Here is an 18,041-nt window from a genome sequence, read left to right on the forward strand (position 1 = left end):
CTGTTTGGTCCTACAAGCTTGCTATTTTTCATAAATACACTTTCTTTTCACCCCCTTCTTCCTAGTTCTGCCTGAGATGACTGATTTTATTTCTTAGACTTCATTTCCTGGTTTTTTAAACTTTAAAAATATAACAAACTTTTTTCTGGTTTGAAAAAAATACATATGTAAGAATTTAATTTGAATACCTAATTTAAAGTAACAAAAATGTACCACGACCTCACCTACTCCTGTCATGCAGCCCCATACTTAGGGTTTTTAACCATGACTGCTCTTCCTAGTCTTCCACACCCAATGCCGTCCAGGGTAACCGTTTCATGGTTTTGTCTCCCAAAGGTGGTGGTTATTCTTCGTATCTGGTTAGATTTGCTAGCGAGTGTAAACTCAGTGACCTCCTGCCATACTTCATTCTCTCGGGCTCACTTTTCTTCTCCGGTACATATTATTAAAATTTCACCAGTGAAGCTTTCCTGGTAGAAGTTTCGCTCTTGTTCATCAGAAAATGCTTCGTTTTGACTCGTGATTTTGCATGGTACCTCAGGTATAAATAAAGTCTTGGTAAACTTGTTTTAGAGCTTAAAGATATTCTTAATATGCTCCATCTGTTACTGTGAAGAAGTTAGATGTTCTGTATCGTCTTAGATGTTTGCTGTCTCTGGCCCTCTTACCGCCCTCCTGCAGCTCTGGATTGTTTTCACAGCAAGGTTTCACCTTAGAGTGAAGATTCCTTTTAGCTTTTCATGTTGGATTGTTGTATTCGAAACAGATCCTGCCAGGTTTTGTAATCTGTGAGTGCGTTTATATTGTTTAAATTTCTGAAGGTTACCTTCACGGACTCCATTAACAATTTCCATTCATCACCAAAATAATATATATATATACATGTTTTTTTTTTAACTTTTTGACCCCATTGTAGCTATAAGTCAGAGATACTTCCTAAGGCTGGATAATATTCTATTGCATAAGTATGAGCCATGTTCTACTTATTCATTTACCTACTGGCCTATGCTTCTACAGCTTCTGTTTTCTCAGCTGTCCCTGAGAGTCTCTGCCATTGGGCATTGTGTACACATGGAACTTCTGAGTCATGACTAATCATGTTTCCATTAGGGACCACTGTGCCCCTTTCACAGTGGCCAACCCATTGTATGTTTGTACTGCTGCACAAGTGTTCTGATTCCTCTGTATCCACATTATCATGTTTTGGATAATTGCAGTCTTAGTGGATGTGAAATAGTATCTCACTTGTCATTTCAACTCGCAAGTGTTACAGTCGTAGTTCAGGTTTCTCTAGTAGTTAGTGGTATCGAATATCATTTTATATGCTTATTGGCCATTTGTATATTTTAAACACACTGTCTCTTTAAACCCTCTTGCTCATTGAGAAGTGGTTTATTTTGTTGTTACCAATGATGAGTTATAGAACTTATCTGCATATTGTCGATATTGATAGATATTATGAATTGTATACACTTTCCCCATAATATTGATTGCCTTTTTCCCTCCTTAGTTTGTATTATTTTGATTCAATTTTTTTAAAAAAGATATTTTAAAATGTGTGTGTCCATATGTGCGTCTGTGTCTGTCTGTCAGTCTGTCTGTCTGTCTGCCTGCCTGCCTGTGAGTATGTGTACATGAATGTAAGTACCTGCAGAAGCCAGAGGCATTGGGTCCTCTGGAATGACAGTTATAGGAGGTGGTGAGCAACCTGTCATGGGTGCTGGGAGCTGAACTGAGGGCCTCTAGAAGAGCACCAAGTGTTCTTAACCACTGAGCCACCTTTCCAGTCACAGAAACATGCAGTAGGAAAGGAAGAGTCAGCTAATATTTTGTTTTGTTTCAAGGTTAGTTCTCACCATGTATCCCTAGTTAGTGGTTCTTAACCTGTATGTCATGACCCCTTTGGAGGTCGAACAACCCTTTCTCTGGGGTGGTCTAAGCCTATTAGAAAATACAAACATGTACATTGCAATTCATAATGGTAGCAAAATTACTATTATGAAGTTATGAAGTAGCAACAAAAATACATTTATGACTGGAGGTCACCACATCACACAAGTCTCATCATTAGGAAGGTTGAGAACCACTATCCTGGTTGTCTGCATTCTGTGTCTATGTAGACCACTCTGGACTCAGTTCTGGGATTAGAGAGGATACCAGGCTTGGCTTGATAGATATAAAATTTTAATAATTTTTGGGACATAAAATTTGTATATTACATATTCGTTACTTATGTCACAGTATATCAAACCTAAGAAATGATGCCCAGATATAATTGTGTGAAACCTTTTTGCTCTATTCTTCTAAAATTTTCATGCTTTTTAGGTCTTATTTTACATTGTTGATCCACTTTGAGTTAACTTTTTATACATAGTAATTAGGTAATGATCTGCCCTGATTCTTTTACGTATGGATATACTGTTTCCCCCAGCACCATTTGTTGAGAATACTTTCCTTTCTCTATTGAATGATGTTGGTGCCCTTGTCAAAATCATTTAATCACATATATCAGCGGTTGTTTCTGGGCTTGTTCTGTAATGCCTGCCTTTACACCAGTAACACAACTGCTTTCCTTATTAGAGATTTCTAGTAAGTTTTGAACTCAAGAATGATGATTTGCTCAGATTTTCTTCTTTTGAATATTGATTTGACCAAACACTGTCATTGGGGATTGACAGAGATTGTGTTGACTCTGTATATTGTTTTGGGGACAGTAATGAGATCTTTACAATATTAAATTGTCTAATATATAAACATAAAATATTTTTCTACTTACATCTTATTTCCTTAGTGTCTTTTATTTATATCAGTTTCAGTGATATAAATAGTGTAGAAAACTTCCTATAGCAGCTCCATTTTTACTTTAGTGTCACAAAATTAAAGCAGAGTGAGAAGAGTCATGAGAAAAAAATTAAAAAAGATGACATGTTGGCTCAGTTTCTTCCTGGCCCGTCAGAACCCAGCCAGTTATATGCATGTGTGGATAGTCAGTTGTATCGTTTCTGTCACTGTGTTGTCTCTGATTCCTCCTGGAAGTAACCTCAGAGTGGCCATTTGAACGTAATGACCTCTGGCATCTAGAGGCTCTGATGAGGAGTGGTTGTCAGTCATTTCAGGACTCCTTGTTTGTGGGCGTCTTTCTGACCCATCTAAGATTTTGTCCTATAAAAGTTTGACCCTCATATGTCTCCTGTGGGTCTCTTTAAGTTCATATTATTGTGGCTCATGTGCATCTTAGTATTCAACAGATCATTGTGTCCTGAAATTCTGTTGTCCTCTTTTTCCTCTCTTTTTTTGTGGGGGAGCCTCCCCCCATACATTTGTACATTCCATGGCATCCTGCCCTTCACTTGAATCTGGTACTCTTCTTCAGTACCTCGGCCTGGTTCTTTCATATCCCTTTGACTTGGTCATTTGTTTTATCTTCTGGTTTTTTGACTCTTTTGTGCCTGCTCTGATCTGCCTTTGACTGCTTTGAATACATTTTCTATTTTAGTTGTACTTTCTTAGCTCTGCAATTTGATTGTGGCTTCTTTTTAGTTTAATATATCTCCTTATTAATGTTTTATCTCATCTATAGAGTGTTTTCTTGACTTTCTTTTCATGTTGCTCTAATTTTCTTAGTATTATTAGCATGGTTATTTGTCTGATGTATCTGCCATGAGGTCTTTTTCAAGGGCAATCGTTGCTGATAATTTACTTCCTCCTTTTCCTTCCTTCCTTCCTTCCTTCCTTCCTTCCTTTCTTTCTTTCTTTCTTTCTTTCTTGTTTTTTATATATTAGTGTGTTTTTATATATTAGTGTGTCCTAACACTAGTGTGTTAGGACATTTATTGGCCTAGCTTGTAGGAATGTGATTTGGATGATGCAGCAGTGGCTTTCTCCCACTGGAAAGGCCTGATAGGTGTTCCTCCTGTGAGGGTGGATGCCTCAGCTGTCTCATCTGGTACTTAAGGCCTGGAGGATTCCTGGAGAGTTGCTGGTCTTCAGTCTGCATTGGAATTCCACAGAAGTTGGTTCTGTTATTGGAGAGGGAATGCTGTAGCTTTAGTGTAGAAGAACTTGTCAGCAAGAGTTGGGGCAAGCAGACAAAAAGCCAAGTTCCTTTTTCTCCTGTCCTTTTACCTGGGCTGCCATCAGAAGCTGCAGCTCACATTTAGATTTCCTGCTTCAGATAATCTGGTCAAGGAAATTCCTCACAGGGTGACCAGCAGCTTGACTTGTAGTTGATTCCAAATGCAGCTAAGTGGACAGCCAGAGTTAGCCATCACAGAGAGAGACCTCACTCTTTAGTTCCTTTAAACATTTTGAGGGTAGAGTCTATGTTAGAGATGACTTGCAAGGAAGCTGGAAGATTGGTGAGGTACTGTCTCTGTTCTTTACTGCCAAGCCATAGGCCACAGTCCTTTGAGTGTAGTGTGTGTACTCTTCCCGCCTGCTTTCGTGGTTCCTTTGCTCCTTCTCCTTACTGCCAGTGTTTTCCTGTGGTTTGCAGTTCAGTGAGCTCCTTCTACTCCAACCTTCCCAAGCCCTGGTGACTAGGTGCATTATAGTCTGGAACAGAAGGACTGTCTTCCTTAGCCTCTTTCAGCTTTTCTGTGTCATTTCAGTCTTAGCTGTTGAGTGTCTTGATTGCCTCAGAGGGATGTTTCTTAGCCTTCTCGTCTTTTCAGCACTGTCCTCCTAGGCTGTAGAGATCCTTGCTTGGAGAGGCTCCCTACTCTGCGTAGGCTACTCCCCATTCTCCTGCTCTTCCTTTAATATATTGATTCCATACCCTTGACTCCTACTTGTGGGAAGCAGATGACAGCTGGACATCAGTCAGCTCTTGAGTGGCAGTCTCCCAGGACTCGGCTGACATCTTGTGCTGTCTGAGGCAGATTCTTGATTCTCTGGCACCTCTGCCAGGCTCCAAGCCCATGTTTGTCTCTGGCCTTAAAGTCTTGTCTCTTTCAGAAATTACTTAGGATTCTTTTTATTCTTAAATCTTTAATTTTTGAAAACTCCAACTGTGCCACGAAACTGCGTTACTCATTGTAACCTCGTTGAACAGAGTACCTTTGTTACATCTGATTTTTAATAAGTAACTTCCTGTGACGCTCGCTCCCCGTTCACATAGAGAATGTACCTTCTTCAGCAGAGCACTTCTTTCAGTATTAACTACAGTGACACATGGCATTTGTGAAGGGCTTCTTGAATGCCATGTGACATGAGAATAGATATTGTGCCCTTTCCCTCCCCCCTTTCCAGATGAGACACTAAATAAGTAAGTGACTACTGCATGTCACTTACCGTTACTTTGGAACACAAGGTCGCACTTTGCGGAATAGATGTTGTATTGTAATACCATTTCCAAATTGGATCAGGTGACTGCATGAACTGGTAAAAGAAATAAGAGTCCAGGAAAAAAAACAAAGCTTGACGGATGATGGTTTGCAGCCTCGGTGCTGGCATAGGATAAAGAGTGATCCAATCTATAGCAAAACGTCTTGGCTCTATACCTCACCTAAAGATGATTGGTTCTCAGCTGTTGCCCTTGTGGGCCCAGTATCGCCAATTTTCTGTATTCTTCAATAGAAGCCATACATCTGCATTTTTCACACGAGACCTTACAGTCTATGTGCTATCTGCTTATTCTAATAAAAATGAAAGAAACCCAGTGTTCAGACCCAAATGCCAAGTCTGAAATTAACCATGCATATAGGCTCAACCATTCTCTGGGCAGCCAGTTTGCTTTCCCTACGGTAGTCTGGGCTATTTTTAAACTTGTCTTGGAAACTCTCAGTATACAGTTTAATGCTTTCGTACATAAAAAAAAAAAAGGGAATGAAGACCTGATTATGTAACAGTATCTTACTTACACTTTTATGCAGTTGTGCCTGTTATCTAACTGGGAATTTGTGAAAATGTGTTGGTTTTTTTTGTTTTGTTCCCCTTAAATTGTGAATTCATTACCTGCTTTGAGCCATAGACTTATAAGGCTCATTAAGTTGATGTCAGGGTTCAAGTATTATTGGATGCTTAGTTGATTCTCATTTGTGAATGATGACTTTCTTCTTCCTTTCTTCTGTGACACAGCTTTCACTATCAGAAGAACAGAATGAAATAATGAAAAACGGCTGTGAATCTAAAGAGCTGGTCTACCTCGTGCAGATTGCCTGTCAGGTAATTTTGAGAATGCACGCTTTACATAGAATTAGTTATCTAGAGTGACTATTAAATGGCCCACTGTAATATATTTCTCACATTGCTTAAAGGCTGGTAATCGACAGTAAGATGCTTCTATGGAAATGTAATTGGACTATCAATAACTATCGCAACAGAGCAAAGTGGTGTCTTTTAAAAAAGTAGTAGGCGTCATCGTGCAGTAGTGAGCGCACCCCTGAGATTACAGTTCGTGTACTTCCTTAGTAGGATGTGGAAACTCCTGAGGCTTTGCAGTACTGAGGTACAGTGACAGTGTTAACATGGTGCGTCTTAGCCTTTCGCATCAGTACTCCTAAACACCAGAGTTGAAGCCAGCAGTCGAACAGAATCAGCTGAGAATACAACCTTCAGTACACGATAAGGTAAGTGAGTCGTTGATCACGTGTCATGAGAGAAAGGGACCATTTGTCTCTGACTCACGTGGGTTGCAGCCCCACAGATGTCCCACATATCAAATATATATGTTACGACTCCCAAGGGGAGCAAAATCACAGTTACGAAGTAACAATGAAATAGTCTTATGGTTGGGGATCACAACGACATTGGAACTGTATTAAAAGATCACGGGATTAGGGAGATTGAAAACTACCGCTGTATGGTGTAGCGAGACGTGTGCACGGTTCGGCAGCTTGCTGCTTCTTGACCGTTCACGCGATACTATTCACCCGACTCGCTTGCTCACCATGAGATTTAAAACGTGCCGCTTTAGATCAGTAATTCCTTCCTCTAGCAAACACGGAGCGCGTCTCAGATCACTTGTTCTGCACTCACGGAGCCCTCTGCCTGTCGGTCAGTTGGTTATTGGAAAGCAAATGTTTTAGAGGGAGACTTTATTTTGTACACAACTTTTAGTTTTGGGGAAGAATAAGATATAGAATTTCTATGTTTTTTAAAAAACAGAACAATCATGTTCGTGAAGTTAAAAGTCTGGAAAGCTTTGCTCATATTGTATGAGGAATATGTAAATTCTTAGTTTTGGTTTTAAACAAAATTTTTAAAATTTAGTACTTTATGTTTTAGGCATTGACGTAGATTAGGGACTATCAGCTTGTATATAATTAAGATATGTTCCATTGCGTGTACCACAGTTTCAAGAAGAAACAATGAGGTCTAAGTGCTGTGTAACATTTCATAACATGCTTCTGTTTGGAGAGGTACTTTTTTATTTCAGTGTTTTGATAACAGATAAGACACGAACATTTGCATTTGATGCCTTTTCTCTTTTAGGGTATAGAAGCAAAAAACACTTAGTGATACACAAACTAAAGGGTCTGGAACCTCCATCTCTTACTCTTCCCTTGAGTGATAGATGCTAGAGACGTAGTCTGTGCATTGGAGACTGGGTCCGAGATGACCTTTGCCTCACACCTGTTCACAACCTTATACTTTTCAAATTCACTGAGCACACGTGCACATGCATGCGTGCACGGGAGCACATACGAATGCACCCATGTTTAACCTTGGCAATGTTTTTAGCTCAAACCAGGACATTACATTTATTTTTCATAGTGAGGCAGAATGTGAATGGCTAGCCTCAGGTGATTGATGGGACCTGGTAAAAGAGGAGGAAGAAAAAAGCAAACTCAGAAAAGTATCAGATAGGCCTTTGCTGATTTGAAGTTTGGTCATATTAGGAGAAATGATGAGCTGAGTTTTATGTTCAAATATTAAATATTTTTCTAGTAAACTACTACTAATAGATGAATAGAAATATGTTCTTTATCCATCAAACACAGTTGGTATGTTTGGCACGGCGTTTTCTTCCACAGTCCAACACATTTTAGCATCTCTTCTTATCATTAGCCATACTTTAAATACATAATTGTTATGCGATTGTGCTTCTGTGTATTATTGACCTAGATGCTACATAGTTTCGTTGTTGTAAATAATCTGGCCAAACCGCTTAAAGGATTTTGGATCAGTTGTTAACAATACTTATTACACCAGAGTCATAATTTACTATTTGATAATGATGGCATTCATCTCTTGCTCGGCTGACTCACTGTGTGCAGTTACTGAAGCCTTCCCACCACACATGCCAGCCATAAGCCATATTAAATGAGAACTAAAAAGATAATTGAAAGCCTCACAAAGAAGGAAGCTGAGGTTCACTGTAGTTGCTGTCCTAAGCTCTGTGGAGTCCAAGCTGGAGCTGCAGAAGAGTTCAGCTTTCTGACTGCCATCTACCTCCATGCATTTTTCATTCTAGAATAGATTGGAAAAAATGGACTAGTCTGTCAATCTTGAAACAGTCTGGAATCACCTGGGGAATCTCACTGGAGGGTTTTCTGTGTCAGGGTGGCCCTGTGTGCATGTCTGAATTGTCTTCATTAGGCAAATTGATCTGGGGAAGCTCTAGGCCTCTGTGGGCAGTACTTTCCCCTTCCTTCCCGTCCTAGACTGTGTAAGAGTGGGGAAAGTACTTAAATAATAGGCACCATGCGTTCACTCTCTCTAACTGTGGATGTTACATGGCTAGCTGTGCTAAGGTCCTGCTGCCTTGCTGCCCCTGCTATGATGGACTGTAACCTGGGACTGAGAGCAAAGAAAGCCCTTTCTGCCCTAAAGTGCTTTTTGTAAAGAAAAGCAACAAGAAAGAAACATAGGCTCACATTAGTATAGTGTGCTTCAGGAGCTATTCATCCATGCATTTTTATTACTCTGCTAACTTCTACATCTTACCAATATATACTTAAAGTTCTTCTTAAATAAGTCATTTTGTATGTATGAGTGAATCACATGCCTTCTGGTGACCTTGGAGGTCAGAAGAGGATATTGGGTCCCCAGGACCTGGTGTAATAGATGGTTGCATGCGGACATATGGGTGCTGGAGTTTGAACCCGTGTCCTCTGTAAGAGCAGCCAGTGCTAATCATTGAGCCATCTCTCCAGCCTCAAGTTCTTTTTATTTATTTAAAATTCTTCATCTGTCATCTTACATTTTCTCTTGTTTTATTAGCTTAGAAGGAAACAAATTAAATGGATGGGTCTTCTTTTCTGTGGGTTGTGATGATAATTTCTTTGGGTATTATCTTTTTTATTGTATTTTTTAATTTACATTTCAAATGTTATCCCCTTTCCCGTTTCCTGTCCATAAACTCCCTATCCCATGCCCCCTCCCCTGCTTCTATGAAGGTGTTCCCCCTCCTCCTCCCCCCTCCCCCCTCCCTGCCCTGACATTCCCCTACACTGGGAAGTCGAGCCTTGGCAGGACCAAGGGCTTCTCCTCCCATTGGTGCCCAACAAGGCCCATTCCCGCCTACATATGCAGCTGGAGCCATGAGTCAGTTCACGTGTTGTCTTTGGGTAGTGGTTTATTACCTGAGAGCTCTGGTTGGTTGGTATTGTTGTCCTTATGGGGTTGCAAACCCTTTCAGCTCCTTCAATCCTTTCTCTAACTTATCCAATGGGGACCCAGTTCTTGGTTCAATGGTTGGCTGCAAGCATTTGCCTCTATTTGTCAGGCTCTGGCTGAGCCTCTCAGGAGACAGCTTTATCAGGCTTCCACTTCTTGGCATCAGCAATATTGACTGGGTTTGCTGCCTGTATATGGGCTGGATGCCCAGGTGGGGTAGTTTCCAGATGGCCTTTCCTCCAGTCTCTGCTCCACACTTTGTCTCCATATTTCCTCCTGTGAATATTTTTGTTCTCCCTTATAAGAAGGACTGAAGCATCCACACTTTGGTCTTCCTCCTCTTGAGCTTCATGAGGTTGGTGAGTTGTATCTTCAGTAATCCGAGCTTTTGGGCTAATATCCACTTATGAGTGAGTGCACACCATGTGTTTTTGTTTTGTTGTTCTGGGATTGGGTTACCTCACTCAGGATGATATTTTCTAGTTCTATCCATTTGCCTATGAATTTCATGAAGTCATTGTTTTTGATAGCTGAGTAGTATTCCATTGTGTAGATGTACCACATTTTCTGTATCCATTCCTCTGTTGAAGGGCATCTGGGTTCTTTCCAGCTTCTGGCTATTATAAATAAGGCTGCGATGAACATAGTGGAGCACGTGTCTTTTTTATATGTTGGGGCATCTTTTGGGTATATGCCCAAGAGAGGTATAGCTGTATCCTCAGGCAGTTCAATGTCCAATTTTCTGAGGAACCTCCAGACTGATTTCCAGAATGGTTGTACCAGTCTGCAATCCCACCAACAATGGAGGAGTGTTCCTCTTTCTCCACATCCTCGCCAGCATCTGCTGTCATCTCAGTGTTTGATCTTAGCCATTCTCACTGGTGTGAGGTGGAATCTCAGGGTTATTTGATTTGAATTTTTCTGATGACAAAGGATGTTGAACATTTCTTTAGGTACTTCTCAGCTATTTAATTTAATTTATTCTCAGCTATATAATTCCTCAGCTGAGAAATCTTTGTTTAGTTTGTACCCCATTTTTAATAGGGTTATTTGACTCTCTGGAGTCTGACTTCTTGAGTTCTTTGTATATATTGGATATTAGCCCTCTATCAGATATAGGATTGGTAAAGGCCTTTTTCCAATCTGTTGGTTACCATTTTGTCTTAATGACAGTGTCCTTTGCCGTACAGAAGTTTTGCAATTTTATGAAGTCCCATTTGTCAATTCTTGATCCTAGAGCATAAGCCATTGGTGTTCTGTTCAGGAAATTTTCCCCAGTGCCCATGTGTTTGAGGCTCTTCCCCACTTTTTCTTCATTTAATTTAAGTGTAACTGGTTTGATGTGGAGGTCCTTGATCCATTTGTACTTAAACTTTGTACATGGTGATAAGAATGCATCAATTTGCATTCTTCTACATGCTGACCTCCAGTTGAATCAGCACCATTTGTTGAAAATGCTATCTTTCTTCCATTGGATGGTTTTAGCTCCTTTGTCAAAGATCAAGTGACCGTAGGTGTGTGGGTTCATTTCTGGATCTTCAATTCTTTTCACTGATCTATCTACCTGTCTCTGTACAAATATCATACAGTTTTTTTTTTTATCACTATTGCTCTGTAATACAGCTTTTGGTCACGGATGGTGATTCCCCCAGAAGTTCTTTTATTGTTGAGGATAGTTTTTGCTATTTTGGGTTTTTTGTTATTCCAAATGAATTTGCAAATTGCTCTGTCTAACTCTATGAAGAATTTAGTTGGAATTTCGATGGGAATTACAGTGAATCTGTCGATTGCTTTTGGCAACATGGCCATTTTGCGTAGATGTGTATGTGTTGTAGCTCCCTAGGGAAAGTCCTGTCACATAGTAGGGGGCATTATCTCTACCCCTTCCGTCTACATGCAAAATGACACTGTTAAGTTCTAGAACACTCAAGGGACATAGCCCAGGCTATCTGGGTTCAGGTTTAGGTAGATAGAGTATAGCTTTCATGATATTAAAATATTAGCAAATGGCCTATCATGGACCCAAAGCAAGTACAACAGACAACAGATACCAGTCAAAGAAATCTAATTTAGCTGGTAAGGTGAAAGTCTTCTGAGAATTAACCATAGGAAAAGCACTTCCAGAGGCTATGAAGACCAGGTCAGTGATCCTCCAGGTCCTCTTTTCCTCTGACTAGTGTCATCTAAAGTTCTCTTAACTAATATGTGCCTAAGAGCAGATCCCTCCGTTCTGTCCATATCTTTTGTGAACAAATACATCAGCAACCTTGGAAGAAAAAAAACACTGTCCTCTTGTCTCTTGTCTCTTGCTGTGAGTGGGACATCTTCTGAAAATGATGCTCCTTTTTTCTTTGTCTATTTCTTGTATTTCCTAAGAAAAACCCCAAAATTGACTTATTGTAAACTTTGCAAAAATGAATAATAACCCTGCGAAATTTTAGTATAGCGAAAATATGAAGAAAACTCTACTATTTTTTATGTTGAAAATTGAATGTTTTAAAAGGTCAAAGTTCAAAGAAATCAATTATAGATAGTTCCACTACATGGAATGGAGCATTTGTAAGTATAATGTCAGTATTTCTTAGTGTTAAAAGTTTTCTTTTTGTTATTACATTCTTTAGCAAGTCAGTATCCGTTTTAAAGTGATAAATTTAAACATACTTATTTTAACTTTCCCTCATGGAAATCCTGCTTTGTCTCTTCTAAAGTATAGTTTCTTTGGTTGAAGTGTGATTGTCTTTAATAAAATACACAGTGTTTTATTATTATATTGCTTTACAGTAGATGATACCAACAATTCTATTTATTTGCTTATCTATTTATCATCTATCTTTATTTTCATGTTTTTTTTTTAATTCTCTCATGTATTACATCTGGACTACAGTTTCCTCTTCCTCCCCTTCCCCAATCTCTTTCCCCTAACCTCCTTTTTCTCCCAGATCCACACAGAAAAGAGCAGGCCTCCCAGAGACATCAACCAAACAGCATAACAACCTACCATAAGACCAGGCACATTCCATCACATCGCAGGTGGACTAGGCAACCCAGTAGGAGGAAAAAGGTACCACAAGTAGGCAAGAGAGTCAAGGGACAGCCCCACCTCCCTTTAGTTACGATTCCCACAAATACACCAAGCTACTCAGACTCAATAAAATATGCAGAGGACCCAGGTCAGACCCATTCAGGCTCCCCGATCTCTGTAAACCCACCGTGAGTCCTGGTCCCTTGATTCTTTGGGTCCCTTGATTCTTTGATGCCCCTGAACCTTCTGCTTCCTCGCATCCTTCCTTTCCCTCCTAAGGACTTCCTAAGCTCTGCCTAATGCTTAGTTTTGGGTCTCTGCATCTGCTGTCATCAGTTGCTTGATGAAGTCTCTCTGTTCTCTGTGATGATGATTCTGCTAGGCTTTGGTCCTAGAACACTTTTCAAATAGGGCAGTCTGTAGGTCGAACGAAGAGTTGGTGACTGGGTTGGTGTACTAGTCCCTCCACTTGACACCTTGCCTGGGTTAAAGAAGATGGCCGGGTCAGGCCTCATGTTCCCCATCACTAGGAGTCTTTGCTGGGGTTACTCTCATATATTCCATGGCGTTTCCATGGCACTAGGTTTTCAGCTCGCCTCCCAATTCCAGTCGTTTCTCCCAGCATTCTTCTCTCTCACTGGATCCCTCCTGTTCCCAACCCAATTCATTCCCAGTCCATCTGTGAGATCTGTCTATGTCTCTTCCCGAGAGATCTTGGATCCTCCCTGAAGCTCTCCTTGTTACTTTCTCTGGGTTCATGGACCATAGCATGATTATCTTTTAATTTATAGCTAATATCGATTTATAAGTGAGCACACACCATGTTTGTCTTTCTGGGTCTGGGTTACCTCCCTCAGGACGATTTTTTTTCCAGTTCCATTTTGCCTCCAAAATTCACGATATCATTGTTTTTAACAACTGAGTAGTACTCCTTTTTGTAAATATACCATATTTTCTTTATTCATTATTCAATTGAGTAACATCTAGGTTGTTTCCAGTTTCTGGCTATTATGAATAAAGCCTCTATGAACACAGGTGAGCAGGTGTCTTTGTGATAGGATGGGGTGTACTTCGGGTATATGCCCAGGAGTGGTATAGCTGGGTCTTGAGGTAGGACAATTCCCAGTTTTCTGAGAAACCACCATGTTGATTTCCAAAGTGGCTGTAAAGGTTTGTACTCCCACTAGCAGTAGACGAGTGTCCCCTTGCCCCACATCCTTGCCAGCGTGAGCCGTCACTTGTGTTTTTTGATCTGAACTGTTCTGACTGATGTGAGATGGAGTCTCAAACTCATTTTGATTTGCATTTTTCTGATGACTAAGGATGTTGAACATTTCTTTAAGTGTTTCTCAGCCATTTGATATTCATCTGTTGAGAATTCTGTTTAGATCTGTATCCCATTTTTTTTAAAATATTGGATTATTTAGTTTGTAATGTCTAGTTTCTTGAGTTCTTTATATATTTGGATTTTAGCCCTCTGCCAGATAAGGGGTTGGTGAAAATCTTTTCCCATTCTGTGCACTGCCGTTTGTCCTATTGACAGTAAGCGTCCTTTGCCTTACAGAGCTTTTTAGTTTTACAAGGTCCCATTTACTGTTGTTGACCTTAGTGCCTGCATATTTGTGTTCTGTTCTGGAAGTCGTCCCCTGTGCCAGTGTGTTTAAGGCTATTCCTCACTTGTTTGTCATGTTCAGTGTATCTGGTTTTGTTGTCATTGTCGTTGTTGAGGTCTTTAATCCACGTGGACTTGAGTGTTGTGCAAGGTCATAGATATGGATTTATGTGTATTCTTTTACATGCTGCCATCCAGTTAGACCAGCACCATTTGCTGAAGATGCTTTCTTTTTGCCATGGTATAATTTTGGCTTTTTAAAAATCACAATTCAGATATCCATAGGTGTCCAGATTTTCCTCTGGGTCTTTGATTCAGTTCTATTGGTCAACCTGTCTGTTTTTATGCTAACTCCATGTGGTTTTTATTACTACAACTCTAGTACAACTTGAAATCAGGCAAGGTAATACATCCACAAGTTCTTTTATTGTCCAGGATTGTTTTCCTATCCTTGATTTGTTTTTTTTATATGAAGTTGAATATTGTTCTTTCAAGGTCTGTAAAGAATCGTGTTGGAATTTTGATAGAGATTTCATTGGATGCCTAGATTGCTCTTGGCCGGATGGCCATATTTATCATGAGTATGGGACACGGTTTCATCTTCTAATATCTTCTCCAATTTCCTTCTTTGAAGCTGTGAGGATTTTATCATATAAGTCTTTCGATTGCTTGGTTAGAGTTACCTCAAGATATTTTATATCATTTGTGGCTATTGGGAAAGGTGTTGTTTCCCCATTTCTTTCTCAGCCTGTTTGTCTTTGTATATAGGACCACCACTACTGAAGGTGTTTATCAGCTCTAAGAGTTCCCTGATAGCATTTTTGGGGTTGCTTAACGATATGATACGATCATATCATCTGCAAATAGTAATACATTGACTTCTTCCTTTCCAGTTTGTATCCCCTTCATCTCCTTTAGTTGTCTTTTTGCCCTAGCTAGAACTTCAAGTACTATATTGAGTAGATAAGGGGTGAGGGGGCAGCCTTGTTTTGTTCCTGATTTTAGTGGAATTGCTTTGACTTTCCATTTAATTTAAAGTTAGCTATTGGCTTGCTGTCAATTTCCTTTATTATGTTTAAGTGTAAACTTTGTATCTTGATCTCTCCAAGATGTTTATCATGAAGGGCTGTTGGATTTTATCAAGGGTTTTTTCATGTGTGAGACAATCCTGTGTGTTTTTTCTTTCAGTTTATTAGTGGATTACACTGACAAATTTTTATATCCTGGGATGAAGCCTACTTGGTCACAATGGATGATCTTTTTGATGTGTTCTTGAATTTGGTTTGCAAGTATTTTATTGAGTATTTCTGCATCAATGTTCATGAAGGAAATTGATCTGTGATTTTTTTTTCTTTGTTGAATCATTGCATGGTTAGGGTATCAGAGTGACTGTGGCCTCATAAGATGAATTTTGCAGTGTTCTGTTTCTGGCGTGTGGAATAATTTGAATAGTATTATTAGTATTAGGACTTCTTTGAAAGTCTAGTAGAATTCTGAACTAAAATCATCAGGCCTTGGACTTTTTTTTTTCTTTTTGGTTAGAAGCCTTTAAAAAAATGTTAGTATTTAATTAGTCCACACTGGGTGACTTCAAGCCATCAGGACACAGGCACCCCCAACACCCCTAATCTTCTCTTCAGCTCTTCTGCTGAAGACTTTGCCTTCACGATGACAGGTTGCTTAGGAAGCTTCCCCTTCCCCAGAATTCTGTAGTAGCCCAATTGCACAACATCAGTGACAGAGCAGCTCCAGCCTTGGTTTTGCTGCACTGACCTGTGTCTGCTCCCTGACCAATGTCCACAGTTTATCCAGGTTGACAGTTGGGCAGAAGCTCTGGTTCCTCTTTGAATGGTAATACCCCGTGGCAACTTTCCCAAAGTATCCTGGATGGCACTTGTTGAAATCGATCCTGTGGTGATGTATGCCTCCAGCATTCCTGCAGCCTCCGAGGTGCTTGTGGTGCATACCTATGCAGCCAAGGCCATGGCTCACATGACCCTGGGGCTTTGAGTCTTCCTCAGTCTGCATAGCATGGCGGCAGCACAAAAGAAAGAGCTGGTTAGAAGATTTTAACAACTGTTTCTATTTTCTCGGGGTTATATGTCTATTTAAATTGTTGCTCTTGACTTAACTTCAGTAAATGATATCTGTTGAGAAACTTGTTCCTTTCTTTTAGGTCTTCTAATCTTGTGGATTACAGGGTTTTAAGTATGAACTAATGATTCTTTGGATTTTCTTGATGTCAGTTGTTATATCCCCCATTTCTCTTTGATAATTTCGTTATTTTCTCTCTGACTTTTAGTTAGTTCAATAAGGGTTTGTCAATTTTGTTGATTTTTCTCAAAGAAACCTGTATTTGTTTCATTGATATTTTATATTGATCTCTGTATTTTTATCTTATTGATTTTAGTCCTGAGTTTGATTATTTCCTCCTGTCTACTCCTCTTGGGTGTGTTTGCGTCTTTTTGTTGCAGAGCTCTTAGATGTGCTGTTAAATGGCTGCTCAGAGCTCTCCCGTTTCTTTATGAACTTTCCTCTTAGCACTGCTTTCGCTGTGTGTCCCATGGGTTCGGGTAAATTGTACATTCACTTTCATTGCATTCTAGGAAGTATTTAATTTCTTCATTTCTGCTTTGGCCCTGAAGTAGTTGAGTAGGGAGTTATTGAGTTTCCATGAGTGCGTAGGCTTTCCGTTGTTTCTGTTGTGGATGTTTCAGTTTTAATTCATGCAATCTGACAGGATATAGAGGGTCATTTCAACTTTCCTGTATGTGTTGAGATTGGCATTTTGATCAAGTATATGGTCAGGTTTTGAGAATGTTTTGTGAGGCACTCGTTTCTGTGTATACATGTGTGCTGACATGAATTTATGTGACAACATACCCACAGGTGTACACAGAGGCCAGAGGGTATAGGGTTTCTTGAAAGTGGAGTTAGAAGCATTTCACAACTGCCATGTGGGTGCTGGGAACCAAACTCCAGCACTCTTAACTGCTGAGCCATCTCTCCATCCCCAGGCATTAATAATTCTTACTAAAAGATAATAACTACATTTTCACTGAAACTAAAATCACTCAGATTTATTAGTTTATCTTTTCTGAGGATTAAGTATAAGTATTATAGTAATCTCAGGGTTCTTTTGTGTCATGGTCACAGAGCAGACAGCTGGTTACAAGGGAACGCCTCCCAGTCTCAAAATATCTCCTATACTCTGTTCCCGTGCTTGGCATTCCGCCACAGACATGCATTAAGTGTCTCTGCTCCGCTCAGTCCAGTTCGCAAACACTGTTATTACCACATTTGGAGAGCATCTGCGTGTGAACAGAACACGTAGGCAGATTGCCAGCCTTCCAATTTAAATGTGTGCAGTTGCTATGACATGGAAGGTGTGGCTATTCCGTTTCATAAATGAGTAAGCCATTGCTCCCAGGTGTTGAGCAGCTCAGTCAGGTTCTGTACTGAGAACAGTCCAGCCTGTGGTTTAGGTTGTGTTTCTTTCTTCTTATGAAATTTTATAGTTGATAGTAACAGTCATTTTTCAGATTAACTTTCCTGTAATAAAAAAACCCTCGAAACATGGGCAGTGAGTGGTCTGAGAAAGGGTAGCAGATACTTCCTTTTTTCTCAGACCTGTCTAGAATTACTGATTTTTGGCATAATTTAATGATAGTAATTACTTGTTAGTGATAATTAAGATTAGAAATTGGTAGCAAATTAAAATGTTAGCAGTATAATGAAGGATTTTGCTTTGATTTTTCTGTTGTTCCTTTACAATATTATTAAACCAGAGTATTTCAATTATTATTTTATTTATATTTTTCAGAAACATGAAAATTGCAGACACAC

General features: G+C 39.7%; 1 protein-coding gene across 8 annotated transcripts in view; it reads left to right on the forward strand.

Annotated features, from left to right (window-relative positions):
- Arhgap32 (Rho GTPase activating protein 32) overlaps positions 1–18,041 on the forward strand; it is a 257,921-nt gene that overhangs the window by 155,092 nt on the left and 84,788 nt on the right. For all 8 annotated transcript variants that reach the window (XM_087561825.1, XM_087561827.1, NM_001427098.1 and 5 more), the window contains 1 exon segment: positions 6,079–6,165. In XM_087561825.1, the coding sequence (XP_087417951.1) occupies positions 6,079–6,165 (87 nt within the window).

This window comes from Rattus norvegicus, chromosome 8 (assembly GCF_021556685.1).
Source record: "Rattus norvegicus strain SHRSP/BbbUtx chromosome 8, alternate assembly SHRSP_T2T, whole genome shotgun sequence".
NCBI classification, from domain to species: domain Eukaryota; kingdom Metazoa; phylum Chordata; class Mammalia; order Rodentia; family Muridae; genus Rattus; species Rattus norvegicus.